Source organism: Mizuhopecten yessoensis, unplaced genomic scaffold (assembly GCF_002113885.1).
Source record: "Mizuhopecten yessoensis strain PY_sf001 unplaced genomic scaffold, ASM211388v2 scaffold5519, whole genome shotgun sequence".
NCBI lineage: Eukaryota > Metazoa > Mollusca > Bivalvia > Pectinida > Pectinidae > Mizuhopecten > Mizuhopecten yessoensis.
Genome location: NW_018406089.1, coordinates 2,396,281 through 2,422,274, shown reverse-complemented (window position 1 = coordinate 2,422,274; position 25,994 = coordinate 2,396,281). Strand labels below are relative to the sequence as shown.

General features: G+C 35.2%; 1 protein-coding gene across 3 annotated transcripts; it reads right to left on the bottom strand.

The window, feature by feature from the left end:
* Positions 1-539: 539 nt before the first annotated feature.
* On the bottom strand, positions 540-25,052 carry LOC110450849 (poly [ADP-ribose] polymerase 2-like). 3 transcript variants are annotated; one of them, XM_021498620.1, is made up of 18 exons: positions 24,886-25,052; positions 22,024-22,211; positions 20,547-20,661; positions 19,822-20,031; positions 18,440-18,631; positions 17,719-17,834; positions 16,799-16,968; positions 16,382-16,478; positions 15,489-15,578; positions 14,399-14,483; positions 12,635-12,773; positions 12,283-12,346; positions 11,217-11,348; positions 10,472-10,596; positions 9,780-9,879; positions 8,331-8,429; positions 7,490-7,614; positions 540-4,414 (listed from the first exon to the last, which is right to left on the bottom strand). In XM_021498620.1, exons 1-18 carry the CDS (start codon positions 24,926-24,928, stop codon positions 4,261-4,263), a joined length of 2,244 nt encoding a protein of 747 aa, XP_021354295.1. In that variant the 5' UTR covers positions 24,929-25,052; the 3' UTR covers positions 540-4,260. The 3 variants fall into 3 exon arrangements, with proteins under 3 accessions (XP_021354295.1, XP_021354296.1, XP_021354297.1); XM_021498621.1 differs by lacking the exon at positions 24,886-25,052 and adding an exon at positions 24,595-24,700; XM_021498622.1 differs by lacking the exons at positions 19,822-20,031; positions 20,547-20,661; positions 22,024-22,211; positions 24,886-25,052 and adding an exon at positions 19,651-19,753.
* Positions 25,053-25,994: the final 942 nt, after the last annotated feature.

Here is a 25,994-nt window from a genome sequence, read left to right as displayed (position 1 = left end):
TCAAAACCAGATTTTGGAATATTTTTGCCCTTTTAGCTTCTATACCACCTAAGTTATATATATTTTTTACATTAAACAGGAATGAACAAAAAATTGTATCAAAGGACAGTGGTCAATGTTGGCACATCTTGTCCGAGAGCGGTTCCCACCTATTATAAACAATCACTTTAATACTATATGTGTAGAAAAGTACATGTACCTTTTAAATAATAAAATTGTGTTAAAATATCCTGAGATGTGTGTGTCTATTTGATTTGATTTGAAATCCCTGCACAAACCTCGAGACCAGTTGAAGGTCAAAGTCATGGTCAAAGGCTACAGATTCTTCACAATGGGAAATTCCTGACTGAAGTTTTTCAACCATGTTTTTTAAAGCTATTTAGCCCTCATTTGTCTACGGGAAAAAGTTTAACTTTGTAGTCATTATCTGTATAAAAGTATTAAATTCTTTAACATCCTTGTCTATGGAAGATAATTTGATAAATTCATGAATTCTGCCAAAAGGAAAGTAACAAATAAAAAACAGCTGAACTACTTTCTACTATATAAAAGAAGTATTCTTTTATTAACAAAACAATTCTAATGAAAATTTCAGACATGAACAAATATGACTTTTTAGTTTTAACAATTAAAATTTGTACTACAAAACATACTTTACATTCAAACGAACAAATCTTGATTTACAATGAATCACTCGAATGTTTTCATGAGGTACAAATTATCACATGAAAAGCATCTCTCCTGAGTTTAAATACCTCATAATAAGATACTCAGGTAAGCTGAAACAAGATATATGAACATGATTATGTATATCCCTACTTGTACAATGTATATGCAAACAGGTGCACACTTAAACACTATTGAATGTTCATTACAGCAGTATGTATAGCCTGATAACCAACGTCAAAATTTCAAAAAAGTATTAATGTGAAAATTTCTACATTGCAAATATCTTACCAGGTCTAAATTCGAAAATTTCATATTCTGTTTTCGTAGAATAAAATTCTCACAAACAAGTGGGCAGCATAATAACTGGAATCTGTATTCTCAAATATCAAGTGGTTCACAGTACACTGCAGTGTCTACTAAGGAATACCCTGAATTCCAGAGAGGGTCTTAAAATTATTAACAGCATATATCATCAAGGCTAAGTTGGCACGCTCCAAAGATTAGGGGGAAATTCAAAAATGTCTGAAGTGGAGAAACCAAAAGTCTAGAGATAGCCTTTTATATGTCAAACACTGCCATCTTTAGAGATATGAGAATATTCAAAATTGTCTTAGGTAGAAGACTTTTTGAGTACCAAAAATCGACAAAGTGTGTACATGTCCATACAGCTAAGGTCAAATACTGCCTTCCTGTGGAAATCAAAAGTTATGTCTTCTCCAGTGTAATGTGCAGAAACTTCAGCAAATGTTGGTATACAAATTTTCAAAATTATTTTTTCCTGAAAAGTTGAGATGATTTGTATAGAAATAACACAGGACAAATATACAGCAATATGGCATAGTCTAAAGGTTTGTATTATGCATATCAGCCATTCTCTATAATGTTATGTTCCTTTATGACAAGCTAAATACTGAAATGATTTGATTGCTGCTGTGTACAAGCAAATGCTTATAAACATTGAAGTACATGTACAACCTCTCTTTCTGGAAAAAAATTCTTACACAATTTCCATGATTTACTATACAGTTGAGCTTCTGACAAAACTTGAGCCACCAGCATATTCAAATGAATGTGTCCTGGATAAAATAACAACAGACCAGTTTACTTGATTGACATGATGGTGATTATTAATCCCACCAGCTAGGATTTGCTCCAACCTATCATAGATTTGCATTCGAGAAGGGCACGAAACTTGCGAACAAATCTGTTTCACAATGCTTATATGTGGATGTGCTACCTTTTCTATGAAAAGCAGATTTTTAACAATCATCCATTTCCAAGTTACACCAGAGACCAGTGGAGTATATACGGCTACGGCTACCAATACACCAAGTTTGAACTTTGTATGACAATTAGTTTGAAGTAATCGTTCAGGTAATTAAGATTCTACTTTCAGCAATGGCAGTCTGTGACGTAAACTATTTTCCTTACTAGTCATTTGGACTAGTGAACCCATAATTTTAATAGTCCAACTGTGAATTTGCTAGTCCAAATTACAGACTGGTCTTTTTTACAGCATGCAGTGTAAATTGTGATCTAAATTGGAAAATTATTAGAAATCAAAACAAAATGTCTCTCAATAATTAACTAAAGGAACAGAGCACGGAACGTGATCGCCAATTATCTCTAATACAGTATTACAGTTGTTTCCATCGAGCCTTTAAGCACACGCCAGAACCGTAAATTTTTCTTTCGTGTTGGAGCAATTTTTTCTGTCTGTTCACGGACAGGCTTAGCTGGTTTTGAACCTTTTCTCCAACTTAGCAACATCGCCATGGTTGGTTTCACGTGGTTATAAACCGGAAGTAATGTTCGGTAACTAGTAAAATCCAGAACCCAGTCTCGCGATCGCTCATCGAAACTTCGAAGCTTCGACGCATACCGTATTTTACGATAGGATTAGAACTTGTGACAAGCTTTATAGTGCAAAATATATACCATTAATAATATTTCCATTATTTTGGAAGAAAATTGCCAGTCGGACTAGTTAAATATTTTCAATACTAGTCCAGACTTAAATTTACTAGTCGTGGGCATCAGACTAGTACCTAACGTCGCAGACTGCAATGATGACATGAGTTTTATTGGACTACGCCCAAAATCAATAGGTTTCTTTTAATCCACTAGGGCAGCCCACACACAAAATTTGAACTTTGTACCTGATAATTTGTTCTCAAGTCATCATCCAGACAAGCGCTACAGACAGATGGACAGAGGAACCCCTCACCGCCTTCCCTCAATTTCTTAAGGGAAGGGGGGGATCAATGAAATTTATGGAAAGGGAGCTATCCAAAGAGGATTTTTATTGCTTCTAGTACAAAAAGGGCAACACATCTATCAAAACATGGAATCTAATTGATGAATAAACATCCACAACTACATTGGACAATAGTTAGGCCTTAATCAAAGTTTCAAAGTAAGATTGAAACTAATGTTAAGTCAAAGAAATACATGACAATGGTCCCCATCAACTTTAAAATATGTAAATAATGTTTATTGGTTGACATATACCCCATCTTAAGACTTCACAATAACGTCTTTTGTTGAAGAAAAAAGTTGTTAATGTGGAAGTAAAAATTCAGTCAACACAGGTATCACGGTAGACACTCGACTTATATAAATATTTATATAGCTGCCCAGTTAGTGTAAAACAGCCTCTGATTGGTCAGGCAGAACTACTGTTAGCAATAGCAAGTACTTTTCCATGACGGCTACATGGTACAATGGTTTTCATGTGGAACCATTTTCAGTACCAGACAAAGAATATCTAGCACAAAGTTTTGCATTAGTTCAAGTCGTACAGTGGACCTCTGCGTCTATAATGCATATGATTAGAAATGAAGGAAAAATAGTTGACAGACCTTGCATTGTTAGCAAAACATTACATTCTTTAAGATATGATTCTAAATGCTTATTTGATATGGGACAGACTTTGTCTTTACAATTTACATGACAGGATTTGTTTTTCAAAGTCAGCATTCAGAGTCTAACCTTTGACCTTTAACCTGATTGGAAAAATATCTGTACAGAAAAACTTCAGCTATTACAAAGCCATTACAGAAAGTATGACTTCAATCTGTGATATCTTCCAGTGTTTCACGACTTCCATTTTGTATCTGATGATTTTCTTTTAACTAGTCTAATCGGCTCAAAAGTGGTCTCTTTGCAGGGTGGGTCTCTTAAGAGAAGATTGCTCAACAAGAGTGGTCTCTTGATCCCACAGTTCACTTTAAGTTTAAACTTAGGAGTGGTCTCTTGAAAAGACTCCACTGTTAACTTTAAATTAAAACTTGGGAGCAGTCTCTGGAACAGACTCCACTGTAAACTTTAAATTCAGATTTAGGAGCGGTCTCTTGATTTGACTCCACTGTATATACGAAGTTTAAACTTAGGAACAGTCTCTCAGACAGACTCCACTGTACATCTTAAACTTAGACTTAGGAACAGTCTCTTAAACAGACTCCACTGTGAACTTAAAATTTAAAGTTGATGAGACATTTTATTAGTTGACCTCCATGAAATTGTACAATCAGTACGTCAATTGTACCATTAACATTATCAGAAAATGTTCAATATAACTACTTGAAAGTGTCATTTGAAATTTAACTTCACTTTGACCAGATATTTCATTCGGATTTGTTTTGTGTCGTACACAATGAATTCGTTGTAGTTCAATGTGTATCCTTTGGGATTTTTCACTCCAGTGTCTTTACTTTTACCAAGCGGGACAAGTGTGCCGTCGGTTCTGAAACATAAAGACAGACATGAGTAAATCTCAACAATGTCAATTGTTTAAAAAGTTAAAAAACAATTTTCAGTTTTCACCCCATTTGAATTAGAAAAAGTCTGTAAAATAGGAAAGCCCCCATTCCAATGCAAACTTAGTGTCATCGTTTAAGAAATTTCCATAAATAGTAACAGTGACCATGACAATGTAACCCTGAAATATGAAATCATTTAAGGTATTCTCATACTTGAACATTTTAATAACTTTGACCAAAACTCATTTTAGGATTGAATCTTGCTTTGGTCGATTTCATGGGGTGGGGTGATGAATTGAGTTGGTCTTGAAACAAATTCATCATGAACTGCGATCATGATGAATTTGTTTCAAGACCAACTCAATTCATCACCCCATGAAATCGATCAAAGCAAGATTCAATCCTTAAATTTCAATCAGGTTTTTTTTTTTTTAATTATTGGAATTTGTGAAATCCATTCTGATCGTTTGTCCCAGGTTCTGGGGCTTGTGCAAGTCTACATATTGATGTAATGTTAAATAAATATAGTCTGTCATTGAAGGACCGTCATACAACATGATGGTAAACATTGATAGTTCAATATAGCCATATTATGTAGAAATAAAACAGAAAACCATACTTTAATGTCTTATTAAGTTTGAGTTGATGAATTCGTGAGATATATCAAATTTTCTGATGCGTCATCGCAGAAGAATAATGTCTAGACGTGGTGCGCAGGCTCAGCTGCAAGTCTACGGCAGCCATCTTTTTACTAGCTCAAATTTAAGTTGAGAGTCGCTAAATGTCGAGGTTCTACATCTTCTGGAATGTGAAGCTGCTGTAATTGAATGTCAAATTAGACAGGAAACCAGACGTGGCTTGAAAGGACGAAACAATTTGATATGACATTTATCTGTTTGACTGTCTTTCATATACGACGGGACCAGATGGATCTACCACAGGGGTTCGTTACAAATGTTTGAAATACACAGATGCTATACTGATATGGGTCACAGCACACATATAAACATACATTAATACACATATACTATACTGATATGGGTCACAGCACACATAAGTATAAATGTATGTGTGATGTGACCCATATCAGTACAGCATATGGGTATTTCAGACATTTGTAACAAACCCCTGTGGATCTATGCTTGGGGTAGGGCTTTGTTTTCGATTTGTACCAGGGGTTGATACTGACACAAGGCAGAATGGGTAGCTGGAGGGAGAATTTCTAGGGCGGTTCATGGCTTGTTATTACCGCTAGCTAGCAACCATGAGTTAATAATAATTTGCTGAATGATCGTTTTTGGTTGTTTAAACAATTTCTTTTGTAGCTTCAATAAAAATGTGAAATCTCATCTAGTGGTATCTTTGTTGAAACTAATCAATAGTTATCTTCCTTTGCAAAATCATATGCACAGGCAATGTTAATCTGGTCAAATTCATCGGCAAATATTTCAATTCCTACTTAAGTTGGACTCAACGCAACTACCAAATGTAGCCTGTTTCATTTGCCGATGAATTTGACCAGATTAACAGTGCCTGAGCGTATGATTTTGCGAAGGGAGATAACTATTGACATGTGTGCTTTAAACCAAGATTACACATATATCATGCTATAACTGATATGGGTATAATGTATGTTTATGTGTGCTTTGATCAATATCAGTATAGCATGTGTATTTCAGACATTTGTAACGAACCCCTGTGGTAGATCCATGTGGTCCCGTCTTAAATTAAATACAGTCGAACCGACAAATGTCATATCAAATGTTTCGTCCGTTCAAGCCACCGTGGTTTCCTGTCTAATTCGACATTCAATTACAGCAGCTTCACGTTCCAGAAGATGTAGAACCTCGAAATATAGCGGCTCTCCACTTTAAGTTAGTAAAAAGATGGCTGCTGTAGACTTGCAGCTGAGCCTGTGCACCACGTCTAGACATTATTCTTCTGCGATGACGCAACAGAAAATTAGATATCTTATGATTTCATCAATAAAAACTAAATATGACATTTATAAATATGGTTTCGTGATTTGTTTCTACGTAATTTGGCTGTATTGAACTACCAATGTACACCATCATGTTGTATGACGGTCCTTCAATGACTGACTATATTTTTTACATTACGTCAACACGTAGACTTGCACAAGCTCCAGAACATGGGACAAATGATCAGAATGGACTTCACAAGTTCCAATCATTGAAAAAACACGTTGATTGAAATATAAGGATTGAATCTTGCTTTGGTCAATTTCGTGGGGTGATGAATTGAGTTGGTCTTGAAACAAAGCAGTTCATGTCTTAAATGAAACATTTGGTAGTTGCATTGAGTCCAACTTGAATAGGAATCGAAATAATAAGATATGAAGTTGCTAGACTGAAAATTACTCATTCCGAGTATGAGGGTGAGAAATATCCCCAATGTTTGAGGAAGAATGTTGAATGTCGTGACAATATGGCACAGCCTTTCACTATAGCCATTAGGAATCTCGCATATACTTCTTGGTTGAGATTTTGCCAGGGTGTACAATTCAACAAGCCCTATGACCAGGGCTGGTAGATCCTATGTCAGGGCAGGGCTAGTGAAACTTTCAAGATTTACTATGAACATATATAGCTTGGGCTAATAGAATTTAGCAGTCTGCCTGCTAAATAGTACTTAAAGTACAACTTTTGATATTTTTCGCTGTATCATCCTCGAAGCGGATTAAAATTAAATGTGAGTTTCATCCAGCACATCTAGGAAACAATTTATGCTTGCAAGAATAGGATGTGTATAGTACCTGGTGCTAAAATTTTCATATAATGAATATTTTAACAGACATTGTGTCAATTTCACCACTGATCTTTAATTAAGTTTGCAGCACCATCATCTTCACCTTGACCTTGGTTTACAGCACCATCATATTTGACCTTGACCTTGTTTTGCAGCACCATTCAGTTTGACCTTGCCCATTGCTTACCATAATATCATCTATGACCTAGACCTCAGTTCACTGCAATATCACCTTTTGTATCATAATTGACCTTGACCTCAAATTCCCAGACGAGTGAGAAGAGACTTACAGAGTTTTGGTGGAGGCTGGATCTGGTCCTATCCTGCCGAGGCCCCTTGTGCTGTGTTTGCCTGGTGGCAGCTTGGCAGCATTATAGTCAGCATTGAGCAAATCATTTGTCTGTCCAAGAGAGACCTGGAAATAAGGTAATTTTCATTATAATTAGATAGATTTTCTTTTTACCACGTTACTTTCTATATGTCACTGTGCAATATGTCCAGGTTAATCAGTTACAATGTGTTATATTTCACTTGGGATAAGACCATGGGTAAATGCATTGAAAAGAAGGAAAATTGGAGGTTGGGCATATACCTGGCGAAATATGGTAAAAGTCAATGAGCAATATAAAGGTAGTGATGAACATTCATTCCAAATAAATATGTATTGGTCTTGATTATGGAATCAACAAAAACAACAAATAATTCCCAAAATACCAGAAAAGCACTTTTGATCATGCCACTTTCTATTCAGAGAAGTAGTATATTTTTTTTATTCTGTAATATGAAACATAAATTTTATTTTGAATCTGGTGTAAATATAAAAAATGATCGGTTTTGGAAATAAAGTAATGATCATTTCATTATTTCAGGAAATTATCATTTAATCCATCGCATCTTACTATTTTGTCTTTGCGTATTGCAGAGTTATCTTCTCTTGGGAGCAGGTATTGATTGTTACGTCATTGGGGTTTGTGTGAGAAAATTACTTCGTTTTCTCAAAAATTGATGACGTTACTCTCACAAACAAGTGACGTAACAATAAATACCTGCTCCCAAGAGAATATAACTCTGCAATACGCAAAGACGGAATACTTTTTAAAATACAGATGTTTAATATGTTTTAAACATTACCTCGCATAGAAGGAGGAGTGCCGTGTTCTTTGTCTTTGTGGCGAAGCAGTAATTCGCACTTTTACTAGACATGTCGGCGAAGTACACTCCCTTACCAAACTGTAGAAAAAGAAAGGAAGGTCAGCCAACACAGTATATAACACACTTTATGTCAACACTCTCTTCACAAGCAAATCTATCTAAATATTGTGAGTCAAAGTCAGCAAACAAAGCAAACCCCCTTATTACTAAATACCAAGGTCAGCTAGCAAATCAGCCCCTAATTACCAACAATGCATGCCCCCTAATTATTGAATGTTAATTAGGTGAACAAATTATAACGTGGTATTCCCCCTAACTTATAAATGTCACCTAACTAGGCATGCCCCTTACAAGAACGTGAAGTTCAGATAACACAGTATGCTACATACATGTAATTACAAGACTGTAAAGGTCAGCTGACAAAGGACAGTGTACGCCCCCCATAGCAAGACTGTAAAGGTCAGCTGACAAAGGACAGTAAACGCCCCCCATAACAAGTCTGTCAAGGTCAGCTGACAAAGGACTGTGTACGCCCCCCATAACCAGTCTGTCAAGGTCAGCTGACAAAGGACAGTGTACGCCCCCCATAGCAAGTCTGTCAAGTCAGCTACCAAAGGACAGTGTACGCCCCCCATAGCAAGTCTGTCAAGGTCAGCTGACAAAGGACAGTGTACGCCCCCCATAACCAGTCTGTCAAGGTCAGCTGACAAAGGACAGTGTACGCTCCCCCCCCATAACAAGTCTGTCAAGGTCAGATGAAAAATTATGCTATCTAATTACCAGACTTTCAATGTCAACTAACAAAGAATGCCCCCTTATAATCAGATTGTGAAAAGTCAACTAAAACATAATCTGTCTAAATGATAATCTGTCTCAATGATTATTGGTCTAAATGATAATCTGTCTAAATGATAATCTGTCTCAATGATAATCTGTCTAAATGATAATCTGTCTCAATGATAACCTGTCTCAATGATAATCTGTCTAAATGATCTTTCAGATCAAATTCAACATTGGAATAGCATTCCATTTTATGAGTTTAGTGTTAATATCCTTGACAGATTATTTAGCCACATTGAAATATTTTAAAGATATTTTCAACATGGGTATGTTTTATTGTCCATATCAGTATTCTATGATCGATTTGTAAAACATGGATCTTTCTGTTGCTTGTTCGTTTCAGTAATTTTATGTTCACTTTGAATTCACTACCAAGTATTTCAGTTATCCAGCAGACATTAACAATCAATGACTGCATCAACATAAGAATTCTACAGAATCTATTTACTCCATATGCTTCATATTTTTTTTTTGTCTCAAATACTACAATAATCTGTTCTATCCAAGATATTTTCAATATGGAAATCTACTACTGTAATGACTTAATCATGCTTAAGGTTGTGGTTTGATTAACAGAAGAGTACTTGCCATGTAACCTGTGACTGGAGCCTCCGGCGGAGCTATCCGTAGTCCTTGACTAAGGATTCCGACCCAGTTTGTTAGACGCGATCCGTGCCATAGTAGCATCCTGTACACCAGAGAAAACAAGGATGTGACAAATTTATCAAAGATAACTTAAGTTCTGCTGCTTAGGGTGACCTTCCCCTATTGGATTGGGGCCAGCTCCTCTGCCACCGGGGGGGGGGGGGGGGGGGGGGGGGCACATCCTCCATTTATAGACATTGAATTCCCTTTGCCCAAAGATGATGCTCTAGAACAAGTTTGGTTAAACTCTCTTTATCGGTACAAAAGGAGAAGGATCTTTAATGTTTTCCTCTATTTCTCCTATTGGGCCCGCCCATCTGCCCCCAGGGGGAAGGCACACCCTCCGTATATACAAACTTTAGGGGGCCCCTTTGTCCAAAGATGCTCTATAATAAATTTGGTCAAAATCCTTCTATTGGTTGAGAAGGAGAAGCTTTTTGAAGATTTACCTATTTTCCCTCTATTTGGCCCGCCCCTCTGCCCCCAGGTGTGTGGGTGGGTGGGGCAAACCCTCCGTTTATACAAAAAGCAGAACCCTTTGGCCAATGATGCTCCATGGCTAATTGTCTAGATTTTAGGGTTGTCCTACATTCATTTCTTTTATTTACTAAATGAAATTATATGTGGCATCATACCTATTTCCATAATCTTTGAAGGCAGCAGTCTCTCCTTCTTTTTCCATCTCAAAAATGTCTAGTACCTGGTACTTGAACTGGTTATGTGTAACTGCGTGAGTGTTGTGTAGGTAATCTGTTATCATCTAAAACACAACACATATATACTATATACTATAGTTGCTATCACTGAACATACAACTTCTTCAAGTTAAGGATCCCTGTCCCACTGCAGATAGAAAACTGAAGAATTCCACTGTAGTTTTTCATATGTAGTTACCTCCCCTTTATCTTCTTAACCCTTTCACCACTGTAGACCAAAAAGACAAATGTAGGGTAGAGTTTACTAAGTTACCTAGGGATGAAAGGGTTAAGTCATAACAGTAGTGGTACAGAGCCATTGTACTACCACTGACCCAGGTTGCTCAGTTGGTTAGAGCGACTATATTCTGTTGGTGGTCCAGGGTTGGAATCATTGTCTCGGCTTGTGGTATTTTTACTCTTTGAACCCAGATTTTTTCTCTATGTATATTTCATCTTTTTTTCCTTCTCAAAAATGCTCTGCAAGGTGTAGTTTCTTTTCACCAGAGACCAATAAAAAAGCAAGCAATGTGACTTCAATTTTGCTACGACATATTCCAGGGGTGTATAGAGCAGCCTGAGCATTACTCCTGGAGTATCGAGGATGGTCAGACCCCCATTAACAACTCTGGCCAAACTTAAACCCCAGATGTTCACACAGACCGAGACCTAGATAGTAACTTACCTTGAAGTCGTCTGCTTTGTGATCCATTGGTTCCATTTTACACTTCAGTGAATGATAGTGTCTATCTACTGGGTTCTCCGATCTGTCTCCCATCTTCAGAGTCTTTATAGCTATCTCAATGTCTCCGAGAGCCTACAGTAGCAGATTCCACTTATTAAAACTAGCACTTGATAAAACCTTCTGACAGATTTTAACTACAGCATTATGCAAATTTCTTAATAATAAACAATTTCTTAAATACTAACTAGTTATGTGAACTACATGGAGTGTCATGCAGTTCAAATGGACACACATGCAGGCGCCCTCGCCCCCAATAAATCTTACTGAACCTTTTTGCTTAAAATGAAAATGAGGTAATGCATAACAAAACAATATTAATATTTAGCAAATTTAATCAACTTTGATAAATGAAAATAAAATAACTTATATAACAAAAACATAACATGTAACAGTTTTTTTGTACTTGGAACAAGATATCACACAGATCGTTAACATTTTCTCATTTGTTAATTGTGAGATTTTAGTTTTGAAGCGGTGAGCAATGGGCGGCCATATTGCCCTATAATGGAATCCTACTGACCCTCTATAGAAAATTAGAGGGTCACCAGGTGACAGCTCTAAACCAATGGTTTTTGGACCTTTTTGTCCGAGGTGCGATAAAGGAAATTGTTCCTCCCTAGAAAATCATCTGAATTTGAATTATCCATAATTTCACATATTTTTATCCAAAATTTCAATCATTGAACCTTGGATGTGTCCCCAAATAAAAAGCTGGCTATAATAACAGTGTTATCCGTTATCTGAACTGGATTGGGGTACTACAAAATAATCTGTAATATTTTAGTTACATGTATGAAGCATAAGTCAGTATACCTGGGTAGTTAATAATAAAATGATCAACACAGTATTTTCTGTGACCATCTTTAGAGCAACATTCTCCTTGCAGGCAGGTACATGAAATCTCAGGTCACCGATCTATTTTCACTTAATAAAGTATTCTTGATGGTACAACATGCAGTGTTACACTGAACATTACAACTATACATCCAATGTCAAACAAAATTACCTCCAGAAGCTGCATCTTTAGTTCCACTACCTCTTTAGTCCGGATTATCGCTGGTGGTCGCATCCTGAAAGTAAACATATCTGTAATTTATCAGACAGATGATACCAATTAACTACAAATGTAATGAATTTATATATTTCAACCTAATGGAACTGATAACTATAATATATATATAAAGTATTGTTCTGCAATGTTTGTTATTGCGTTGATTTCACAAATTTATCACTAACATCAAATTTTGACTGTGTGTTTTGTACAGACAAACATACAGAGATTGGTAACGCTATTTGTCCCAATTACATGACAGGGACATAAAAACGGCTGGTGTCGAAATGAGAATGTTAAAGCTAACCCGAAATCGTGAGGGATTCTGGTATAGAAGTCGTCACACGCCCGGTTGAGCTTTGTACCGAAGTCCCCGCTGGTGATGCATGTATCAATAACTTTCAGGGCAGCATATCCTGCCTTCACTTGTTCTGATGTTAGTTTACCTGTAAAAGATGGAAAATACCAAAACTAACATCTGTGAACTTTGAGTATTAAAAAGTTGATTTCTGTCAAATACAAAATTGGATATTTCAAATAACCTGTCTCTACCCATCACCACCCCAATCAAATGGTTTCTCATTGTTATTAACTGCGCAAATACATAACACTACAACACAGGCTAAGTAAATATAACACATCAACAATATTATTTATAAGTACTAGGTTTATGACACAGGCTAACAGTGAATTTTCTACTTCTATAAAACTATTAAATAGATAGAGGTTCCCCAGCGAGTGATGGATGGTTATCGTGTTTATCATACTCAAGCTAGTTAATTTTCGAATAACCGAGTGTCTTCTACAATTTGAAAAATAACTAGTTAGATAAACATGATAACCTAACATCAGGAGTTTGGGGTCCTTTTTCTCCCATAACGTTCATATTTTATCTGGAAAGCCATATGTTTTCCTTAAAAATACACTTTGTGGGCTTCCGATGGGGGGGAAACAATTGCCGTGAATCATGACGTCGCATTGGAAGATGACATCGTAAAGCAATGTTATGTGACATCATAAGTAATAAATTTACCAATGAAATCACGTCCAGGGTGTTACCCACTACTGGGTAACTAAATTGTTTACCAACTCGATCCTAAAAGGTTTATCCAATAAATCAGTAGTGAGGAAACCTATAGTGGTTGTGGGAGAAACGAAAGTCTACAACTATTAATTGTTCATGAAACCTAATAATCTGAATAAAACCAATTACTAACAGTTACATAAACTCATCAGTACATAACCGCCATGGTTATGTACTGATGAGTTTATGTAACTGATAGTTATTGGTTTTAATCGGATTATTAGGGTTCATGAACAATTAATAGCTTTAAAGTCATTTAAGTATGTATCTGTTTGTGTGCAATGTATACATTAGAACTTGGGGTGTGTTTGGTGTATTTTCTTTGTTATAATAGCGCAGATCTAATGCAAACTAACAGTACCATTTAGCTCCATTTCCATTAAGACAGTTTCATTAAAACGTCCTATTTTGACAACTGCAAAACCCAAAACCTTCCAAAAACTCTAGGAACTAAAATTCTAGCGCAATACACAGGCAAACTTCATTATCTTAAAGTAAGAAAACTTACAAAACTTAAACTTTATCCTTCAAAATCTTTAAAGAAATAACATGCTATAACGACAGTATTTTTTTTTTAGAATCTCAGTCACTGAACGAAATTACTGTAAGTATATTTTAGTATACTATTATATTGTCATAATATGTAATTCATTTATCAACACATAAATGGAATTTATTCCCAATGTTCTTGAATGATATATTTTAAGCTTTCCTGTACCACTACTAAAAAACTGTAACTATGCATAGGAAATCTTTTCCAGCATGATCATAGCTTTGGTAAGTCCTTTCTGAAAAGAAACCCACACCTTGTGTAACTTTCACAAACAAAAAATAATGATAAAATAGACAAATAGAGGCAACAACAGTGATCCTCCGCGTGTAAAAATACAATGGGGCCCTGACCAGGATGGAATCCCAGACCCCAGTAAAATTCTCTAGCGTTCTGTCTGCAGTGGGACAGGGATCCTAAATGTAATATCTACTGACCTAGAGGAGCTTTTTTGGCATCGTATTTCATCTCAATCACAGCCTCCTCCATGGATTTGATGTCGCATATCAAATTCACCAAGTTCTGGAAAACAAACAACAAAATCTCACTGCCATTTCCAATTCAACACGGTTAATGCCATTATTTTCACAGTGAAGTGTTCGCCCTATAAACTTTAAAAACATTTGGATGAAGAAATAATCCTCCCATTCTCTTTGATACAGTATAAATCTATAGCTACAATTCTTCTATACCAGCTTTGATATTGGTCTCCGCACTCTCTATATTCAAGATTATAATATTTCAACTCTGCCTTATCCAGACCCTGTTATATACCAATATCCCTTTATTTTGAGCTTTTGTTAATATATACTCTGTTTGATCTGTCCTTTCGGTTTTTCTCAGTCTGTTATCCCTGCAAAAATATTTTTTACAGACGTAAAATATACCCAGTAATCTGTTGACTTTCATTGCAACTTACTGCAAAAAAATTAAGCAGTTAAATTGAATGTCTCTTTTCTTTTCTGTCTATATGCATATTAACTTACACACACATATACATTTAACACATTTCTCCTAAACATTACTGACTCTATTTTATCGGACCCTACATAAACGTGGCAAATATTTTGGAAGATAAAGACCTGGTTCAGATTGGTTACCTTCAGAATTCTTGCTCTGTGTTAATTCGACCTTCCTGTTCATGGGTGAAATAGGTGAGAACAAAAAATGTCGGAAGAGGCAAAACTTCGTTCGTCATCTCCAATAAACATTACTGTGTACGCATTCCATAAGTGCAAAGCCCTGGGCTAGTTAATTTAAAGTTGGGCAAGTGAAAGTTTTTAAAATTTACTATGCAAATATAGGGTAAGTCTTGTAGAATGCGTAACCAATAAGACATCCAGTGGAGTCTGACTTTACTGACTCCTGTATTGGCTGACAACCTGTGATATCTGTCACTATGTTTTGCTTCAAAACACTGATTTATCCACATTTAAAACAAGTATGTCCAACCATCTATTCCCACTCACCTAATGTCAGTAAAACATTCACTGTCTTTGGGACGTAAAATTCTAAATTCAGCCTCACCTGCAGTCTCTGGTCCAGTTTGGAAGGGGGACATTTAACATCGCTGTCGACACTACCTGAAGGTCCGGCGTCCATTTCGTCCATTCCACCCTGGAATAATCAACAAATAGTTGAAGATGTTTAATGAGGACCACTTTAGATGGACCATGATAAAGAGGAAAACTTTTTGGTATCCCACCTTGTTTCTATTACATACAGGCACTGCAAAGTTATTTTCCTGGTTTTTTAAATTTTATTTAAACACATATTCACAAAAAGACAATTAAATGTTACAATGTTATTTTGAATGGTTACCCAGTGATATTGCAGAAAAGTATTTACTTAACCGATATCATAATTGCTATTACTTTATAACAGAGGTCTGCAGCTCAAACCCCCATAATGGAAATGTTTTTGTGAAAAGGGAAATCAAAATATATCTACTGTACCATTTTTGTATTCAATTTAAAGTCAATTTTATATTAAACGTTTTCTCATGAGGACTTTTATTTACATATTTTCCTTCAACAAATTCTCTTCAAGATCACATGAACTAGGAACACCATGGCCTGATTCCAGGAAGATGGCTATTTTCCCCCCACTAATGCAGTAAGTTACATTAATATGCTTTTATATTCCAATATGTATGCCAACTTAAAACAAGATAAACTTATAAAGATTAGATAAATGCCTTTTTGTTTCCACAAAGCACCTTTAATCTTTTTTGTATTTAATTGATCATTTCTAATTTTGAAATGCATTTATGTTTTCCAAATGAAAACATATAGGAAAGTTTTGAAACAAGAAAAAAATAGCTTGCATTCCCAGAAATAAATATCAATATGCAAAAATAAAATGACAAATACAAATGTATATGTAATGTGAAATAAATAAGATTTTTTTTGGTATCAAACCTCTGCCCCATAGTCCATCTTAAGGAGGTCATATTTTCCTGGAACTTTCTCGAAATTATCTCTCTCAGCCCAATTATTTCTTGTCTTGTCTGTAAACCTGAAAAGAAATTTTTCCCTTAAGTACTTTCATTTTTTTCCAGTTTTCAGTGGTAAAATCTCAAAATGTTTCAATTCCAGTGTGTACCTTTTGAGACAAGGAACAACTCTCCTGCAGGTTTAGTTGTAAAAACTATACACTTTGTTAATATGTGGACTTCATGAAATATCTTTTAAAAGTGCAGCATTGTTTTAATGATAGGATTATATTGCTTTACATATTGTATAATTACTTTAATTGAAAACCTTTTAAACATCCGAGGACTGTCAAACCCTGTAAATTCCAATAGCACAATGCACATACATTAACAGTGAACCTACTTTTTTGCAAAAATCTTCTTGGCCTTGTCAAGATCAGCTCCACATGGTACTAGGTTGTTCTGGCCATTATAGCCGACTCGACCCCAGCGCTGCCAAACGTGAAATTTTCCTTTGCCTTCAGTCAGTAGTTGGATGAGGTAGTACTTGTTGTTGTTATTGCCCACACTTGTCTGGAATTACAGCAAAACTGATTTGTTCCATTATCCTGATTTTGTTTAATAGTTAATTTTAACCTTGATTTTCCCCGAAGTTTTTCCTGTATTGATAGCAATCTTTCAGTAAGAATCTTACAACTTTTTTCAAAATTCTTTCTTAAATGAAACCAGAAATAACCATATTTATAAATATTTCTCACGGGTATATTAAAAGAGACATATGCACTCATGCTACAATGATTGGCAAGGGATCAATCTCTGCTCCTGGAGATTAATTAACATAGAAATGGTAGAGATCTCCGCCATATAACCAAATGTACAATCGCCAAACATGAAGAGATAAACACAATCATGCTATCAAAATTTGCCCAGGTGACTTAGTTCCTGGATCTTAACACTGAATGTGTATTAATGAGCTTATAGATTCAGTAGATTACATTGCATATAAAGTGCATACACTAAATTTTGTAAGCTATATTTCTGTTCTGACTTATGACCAAAATTTCATTTCTCCCTGGATCTACAAATATTGATGTATGTCATTTATTTAAATATTTATAAAGGTGTACAGAACTGTCACAGGGATGAACCATCTGCTCGCTTGTTAGCAACTGTATCACTAGAGCACTTCCACATGACTTTTTTACTGTAGTCATTAGTTTGACTCTTAGTAATTTTTAGAAAAAGGAAAATAATAATAAATTATAAAATAAAAGCATAAATAATTGATACAACTGTCTCCTTCATCAATCAACACAAAATTACCTGATTGAGCATACAGTCCCAAACATCCTTGCCCTCGGAGAAAACCTCAGCTTTTTCAGCTAGGGTACATTCTAGATCTACAGGTGCTGATCCTTTCTTGACGATCACGGTTCTCACTACACAATAGTCAAATTCAAACAACTGTTAATCAATTTCCTACAATACACCAAGTTGCCAAGGGAACACACAGTTTTCATGAATATCTTAAACACCAATACTGATAGCTTCCCTATTTTTATTGGTAAACATATCTTCTCTGAATGTTCTTCTCTGGATAGAGACCCTCCTGACTCACATAACACACAAGTATACATAACTAATTGTTCACCTTTTAATGCTCTCAGGGTTCCCCCTATCCAAACTTCTTCAATTTGATTATGTTCAGGTTGGTTAACATGAAATCTATGAGGAGATTCATTTTCTTTCCTGGCTAGAATTTTATTCTTTTCATGCAATCACGTTACCAGTTTAGCTATTCCATCTTTGCGTATTGCAGAGTAATCTTCTCTTGGGAGCAGGTATTGATTGTTACGTCATTGGTTTGTGTGAGAAAATTACGTCGATTTCTCAAAAATTGATGACGTTACTCTCACAAACAAATGACGTAACAATCAATCCCTGCTCCCAAGAGAAGATAACTCTGAAATACGCAAAGACGGAATTAGGCTATGTGACTTTGATGTCCAACACCTTCACTTCTGTAGTTTTGCCTTATACTCACCCTTTGATTCGCCTTCCTCAGACCTGCCAGATTTTGAAGCTTTTCCTCCACTTTTTGCTGCTCCTCTACCAGATTTTGTTGCACTGTTGTCCACTGGTTCCACCTTAACCTTACCCTTGCCTGATTTTGTTGCCGTGACATCACCATTAGAACTGGATACTACTGGTGTTTCTCCTGTAGATTCCTCTGCGTCTAGAGAGATCACCAATCAAGTAAATACAGAAATTCTGAACATGATTTATCAAAATTTTACATGAAAATAATTATGCACTTTAATAGCAATTTTTTCACCATAAAATTTTCAGAACAAGAGATGCCAGAGGAATCTTGGCACCCATCATTGTAAGAGTTCTACTTCTATTGTATAGTGTTATTTTCCCTTATCTACAAGGTGACTATTCAAGACTCTTTGACAAGACTTACAAATGCAAATGAAACTTTGAATTTTATCAATGAACTCACTTTCCTTCAACTAAGGATCATGGGGCAGCTACATGTGAAATCTGATTAAGATATTACATGTATATGTACTACATCCAATAGTATCTGAGAAAGAGTATTAACAAACTTAATTTTAAAAAAAAAGGATCTAAGATGGCCTACTGTCGGCCATATTGTGCTAAGTTCAATAATACAATATGCATAACTAGGGAACCTTTACACGCAATTTGATAAAGATCCCTTCAGTATACTGTACATACTTCCTTGGCTCTAACACAGGTAAATTAATTGCTGAGGAGGGGAAAATTGTATGGTATAAATGTCATTTAAAGCAATCTATATTCTTTCTGCTCCTTTGAATATGGATCATTATTCTCTTAAATTTAAAAGTTGCTTATTGTTGCCAAATATACAACAGAAAAATAAAGCAGTGTTGCAATAGTTCTTCAGTTCTTAATTTTCACAATGAGTCATCTGTACACAAGATACAACTGATGTATGAAATTGATGCACCTTATTTAGATATCTTGAATATCCGATCAAGCTCATAATGTGGAATGCACATCTGGGACCCACATGCTGAACATGGCCAAAGATAAGGAGAGTTTCATGAAAATTCCTTCCGAAGTTCTTGAGAAATATATAGCTAACAAATTTGATTTGTCCAAATATTTGCCATTTATTTGTAAAGTAAGCGATTGTCTTAATGTCTTTGAATTACAACATTGGACTGACATGACATTAACCTGGAATGCCTGAGTATTTTTTACCTGACTTGATCCTGGCCACATTTCTCACCACATCTTTAACAAGGTTAGTTTGTTTACCTGACTTGATCCTGGCCATATTTCTCACCACATCTTTAACAAGGTTAGTTTGTTTACCTGACTTGGTCCTGGCCACATTTCTCACCACATATGTAACAAGGTTAGTGTGTTTACCTGACTTGATCCTGGCCACATTTCTCACCACATCTGTAACAAGGTTAGTTTGATGCATTTTCGAGAGGTCCACCCTGTACGATCGTGCACAAGCTGATACATCTACTTCTGTCTCCTTGAGCTGCCGAGCCTTTTCCAATTTAACTGCAATATCGTAACTGTATGGGTTCCACTTCCCTTGTTCATCCTCCCACTGCCAGACATAGAATCCTACAAAATGAGAAAGAACAAGATCCTTCAAAATCAAAGTGAGGTACCCCGCCCTATCATACCACATCAAAGACAACGTAGAAACTCTATAAATTCCAGGTATTTAAACTTACAAATTCAAAGAGGAACAGGTCGTATATTGCCAGAGAGAATCCTATACAGTCCTATACAGTCAAATCTTTATTAAGATACCACATACCCAAGGGAAGGCTCTAATGGGGACTCTTCACAAAAATGGTCTCTTAATAAACCCCTTGAAGACAATATATATATACGATAATGGATATTGACAGACCTGTTCTTTACTTTCAGAGCCTTCAATTTTTCATTTCCACATGCTAGATTTCTCAATATTTATAAATACTAAAAGTATTATTTTTTTTACAGAATGTTATTCCTTTCCCACAAATAGGGAAAAAAATAGAGTAAAATTGAGAAAGAAGAATTAACTGAATTTGCAGGCTTTAAAGTTGAGTATAGAGGTAGCCAGACAGAGCACAACAATGAACCATCACCTCCATCTTCTTGTACGCAGCATCGTAATCGTCTCTGCCATCCAGTTTTCTTGTTTTTCTGGGCCATTTGATCTATTTTCACAGCCAAGGACGTCTTTCCAACATCAAAATCAACCTAAAATAAAACAAGAGGCCCAATGGTCCTGCATCGCTCACCTGGTATTAATCTCACACTTGTAATCTTAAAAGTGGACTAAAATACAGCTACAGGCAGAATATAAGTGTGACCTTGAATGTCAAACAATGACATTAGGTTGAAAGTGGGTCAAGGTCATTCATTTGAACAAATTTGGTAGCCCTGATTTCTACAGGCCAAATATCAGTACCCTGGGCCTCTTGGTTATTGAGAAGAAGTTGTTTGAAGATTTTAAGACATTTGGCACCTGTGACATTGAAAGTAGGTCAAGGTCATTCATTTCAACAAACTTGGTAACCCTTCATCCCAGCATGCTACTGGCCAAATATCATCACCCCAGTGGGCATTTTGGTTATTCAGAAGAAGTTGTTTAAAGGTTTTAAACATATTTGACCCCTGTGACCTTGAATATAAGTCAAGGTCATTTATTTGAACAAACTTGGTAGCCCTTCATCCCAGCATGCTTCTGGCCAAATATCATCACCCTAGGCCTTTGGTTACTGAGAAGAAGTTGTTTAAAGTAAAATGTTGACGACGGACGGACGGACGACGGCCCTTTGGGCCTGGTGAGCTTAAAATGATTAAAATCAATTTGATGATGAATACAAACTGAAGTAAAAACAAGTATGGCAATAACAGAGAAAATATCAAAATTATGAAAGGAGTTCTAGTAGGAAAAGATATTTAGTTGTAATCAAAATATTAATCAGCAGAAACTTCATGCTTAAAAACATACTGGTATTTATATGCAAGCTTCAGTGTAGGAGAGAACGACAAAGTGGACATCATAACAGTACTATTATAGTTATACTTGTTCTATAATTAAAATCCAATCTTGTTCTACAATTAACATAATTTTTTTATAACATATATATCAACTGAAAATAAACATATTTTGAAAGGAAAAGCATTGCTTACATACATAACGATGTACCACAGATCTTTGCCTGAGACAGTACTAGTACATAACATTAACATCAAAAATGGTTGCATTTTCTTGTGCTTACTAAAAAGTCTCTCTTTCTAAATTTACAATTATATATATATCAAGGATTGAAATATATATTCAGTGAAAAATAACCCAAGATGCATCCTTGCTTCACTAGAAACAATTCAAAAGGTTTTACAATACAAATGTACATGTTCTTGGCTCAATACACATACAGACTGACTTGATTTAACACATTCTCTGATACAGAACTACAGTAAAACACATATTTCATTGGGACAAAACTGATTTCTCTGAGAAATATACATATTTTCACAGTAGCATTATTGCAATACAGATAAATTAGCATAATTACAAAACCATATTTGAATTGGTAACATTGATATTCTCACCTCATTCAAACCATTAGCCACAGCCTTGCAGATAGATTCATTTAGATTGCTTGCATACTGAGTCCACACATTTTTGTCCCCTTCCCACTCCCAGCGAACACTGCACGAATCAATTGTTGTCTCCCCTGAACCGTCATGGCAAGGTTTCTTGGATGAACTGGCATCACCACCAGCAGCTTCAGCATTGACTAATTTATAAAAGACAAGATGTGAAAGATTATCAAATAAAGCATTTAATAATTTAAGTATCTTGCATTGCTATACTTGAAAAGTTGACATAAGGTAGGAATTATCATGATATACAGTATATATAGCAAAATCAGTTCCCCAAACCAAGAAAGGGAGATCAGATCTAGACATCATGGCTGAAGTGGGTTTTAACTCTTTATGTGAATTGCAGTAGGAATCCACGATGGATATACGCAACATATAGACTCACCGGAACTTCATCAAGAAAAGTAAACACAAACAGAAAAGATGGAGTTGCTCACCAACATCTAGATAATTATAACATGATCATGAGTAGACCCTAGAAATTTCGTTTCGACTCCCAAGCTGAGCTTTGACTCTGGAGTTTTAAAGGACATATATTTGATGTATTTTTTACTCCAAAATTTAGGGAAAACTATATTTGACATTAGATTTTGCTATGTATGTCAAGTCAACTGAAAGCCCTGTAAAGATTCCAGTTTAGTTTATTGAGGTTAAATACAAACATATATATATATATGTAGTAAGTGAATGTTTCAGCTACCTGCCAGGCTAGGTTAATCATCATAACCTTTTACATATTGCAGAAACAAACAGACTAACTACAGACTAACTGTTTGCATTTCTAAACTAATTGTTGATTTTTTTAAATAAATAAAAATAAAATAAATATACAACATTTGATATAGCGCCTTATCTAGCTAACATGAACAACTCTGAAGTGCTTTACAGTACATAGGATATACAATTAGCATATACATTAATCAATAAAAAAATTGAGGAATTCGCAAGTGCTGCCTTATCAGGCGCTAACTACTAGTCCTATGCCACCTAGAGAACAATTTAAGAAGTGTTTTTAATGTTTTTAAGATCAGATCTCATCGGAGACATCCTGAGTGACCTACATGTATTACTGGTCAAAAAATCAGTTTAAAAATAAATAGCCTGATGAGGCTGGCATATAATTCTATATTTAATCTGGTGTATACCAGTTAATGATTTGTGATTATCTGGATAATTGGAATTCTCTGCTACAGATCTCTAGATAGTTCTAATGATTTTTTTTTCTAACGTCATGCTACCACACTACCCAAATTGGTACATGGTCAAAAAATTGTTCGAATAGTACTTTAAAATTAAATTTGAGCATTTTCCTTTGACAGTATAACAAAATAGATATTTATCAGCATTTCTGCCGAATAGTTTTGTTTTCAGGAACATTTTAAGAGTTCACGATGACTTCAAAGTAAACATATCAGAAAACCAGTAAAAATGACGTAAGTCAACGAAATTTTGGAGGATTTTCAAGGGGTTAAATATAAGCATGTTTAAATGTTGATTTCTGGTCCTTATATTCGGATAATATAAAAGTGAATATATACAATTATAGTTCAGTATGGTATCTATAAAAGCAATATATTTTGTTGTAATTGGCACATCAACTTGTAGAAATAAAAACAATTTCCATAGCCTGTGATATGGTGTACCAATTTGAGTACTATTTACGGCCGAAAAACAGACGAAATCTCACTCTGAGTTTAGCGTTCTATTTTCAAAAATAAATTATTTAAATATAAATCTTTTCCTGAAAATGAACCACCATAGGTAGTCTTTGTCAAGAATCAAGAAACATTCCAGATACAAGATCTGAATTTTTAAAGATCACTAAAAAACTGTCAAAATTGTACCAATTGTCTGGTAGCGTGACGTTAAATGTGCAAACACACAGTTACATATTTTTCTTGAAGCACACTTGATGATCAAGATATGACAAAATCAATATGTCAAGATAACGAGATACAAAAGAAAGTCATGAAGTGAAGTCAAGAGTCTAGTTGTGGTGTCTCCAACATCAACTCCTCACCAACATTATATATTTTCACAATAATTGAATCTGGTTTGAAACCTGCCCAAATTACGAGTAACCTCCCTTTGAGCAATCAGCACGTGTTATTTCCTGCATCTAAATCTTTTCAACATTTTATTGGATTATTTTAAACAATGCATGTCATAAGTACAGTTATTAAAAACGTTATAAAAAAAAAAAATCAAAGATATTTCTTTGCTGACTTTATATATGTCATTATGAGGCCTACCAGCGATACTTGAAATAATATCCAATGCTAAAATACTGCCTACACATTTAATGCTAAAACAAAATAAATAGCAAAAAACACATTCTCAGTGAGTATTGAACAACAAACATTGATACTGATAGATCTAAAGGGAGTGAACGAGGGCGGGAAACCGCCAGTTAGCATATTTTCAGTGAAGCTGGATAGATGTCCCGACATTGTCATTAATCACACTTAAAATCTGATATTTATGCAAACATGTCATGTAGAATAAACCATTTATCACCTTTCCTTTTTCGCGGCATTGCTAGTCCTAGCAACTTGAGTGTCTAACCCAAGTTATGTACATTCAGCAATATTACGATTACACAAGGTTTATGTATATTTCGGATTCAACAACAATTTAAAGTGAAACGCAATATATAAGGGAAGGATACAATTTCATAAATGAGTATCGATATCAAATTTAATTATTACTGAAGATATATTTATAATATAGAATGTTTTTCAAATTGCAAATTATTAATGAAAATAGGATGAATATATGTTTTAAGATGCAACTGTCCCTGGTACTGACTGCTTTTGTTCATCACGTTCCAAACGGTTTGATCGGTTGGCATTAGTTAGACAGGAGTCGTCCGTGCGTCACACAAAGTAGGCTATACACGGACGTAGTGGTGTCATTTTCCTTTCATTTACATTCATATAAACTTTTACGGTTTCAGGACGGTCAGGCTAACGATGAGGAAATAATTATATCAAACCGGTTTCGGTTTTAAAACGAGGCTCAGAGGTATAAACGCAACACGAGAGGTGGATACCGACAACAACAAAACAGATGCATTGGATCAGGGATGTGTAGTTGCACTACACATCCCTGATTGGATGCATACAATGTGTTAAATTTAAGTCGACATGTTGGAAAATATGAAGAATACGCAGAATGAACAAAAAGTATACAAAAAAATCAACAAAGTATAGCACACTGAACAGCTTCAATAGAAACATGAATAAAATCATGCCCCACCCCTACAAACCTCATAAAAAAAAGAAAGGCCAATACGAGCGCTCATTAAAGATCGGTTAATATTTTGTGTTCCGCAAGTCAACAAAACCCATAATTGTTCTTTCTCAGATTGAATGTAAATAAAAAAAGTTGTAATTACTTTGTCTATAGATTTTAGTAGGTGCATATGCGGTTCACTTACTCATATTTAAATGGTCACGACAGGCCCATTAATTAAATTTCATTCGTATTTAACGGACCATGTAAGGATTTTTTGATTTTTACGATGCTTAAAATTATTAATAGTCTTCAATATAAACAAAATTATCTTTTATTCATGCAAGATGAGATGATTTTGAACGTCCTGTTTTTTCCTTCTCCTATTATTTGACATTTAATTGTCCTCCTCTCCCAAAAAAGGGAAGATATGGTATAAGAAAGAAATGGTATTAGAAAGAAACAGGTGATATTAATTAAACATTTATACTTGAGTTTATTTAAAAACATTTCTTAACATAAAAAAAGGTAAGGAGGGGGGGGGGGGCGGATATTTATATCGATCGTGACAGAAAAAAATGACAACCGTCAATTTAGCAACGGGTACCCCCTCAATTTTTGATTGGGCAATTATCTTTCATCAGCTATATATGTTGCCAAAACGCTACCTACTTGTTCTGATC

Excerpts from the sequence above, each read along its gene's own strand:
- LOC110450849 (XM_021498620.1), bottom strand. The coding sequence starts at position 24,928 with ATGCCAACCGATCAAACCGTTTGGAACGTGATGAACAAAAGCA. Across the intron at positions 16,969-17,718 it reads GGGACTGTATGCTCAATCAG|ACAAGTGTGGGCAATAACAA; the intron begins GTAATTTTGTGT and ends CTGTAATTCCAG. Across the intron at positions 15,579-16,381 it reads AGATGGACTATGGGGCAGAG|GGTGGAATGGACGAAATGGA; the intron begins GTTTGATACCAA and ends TGATTATTCCAG.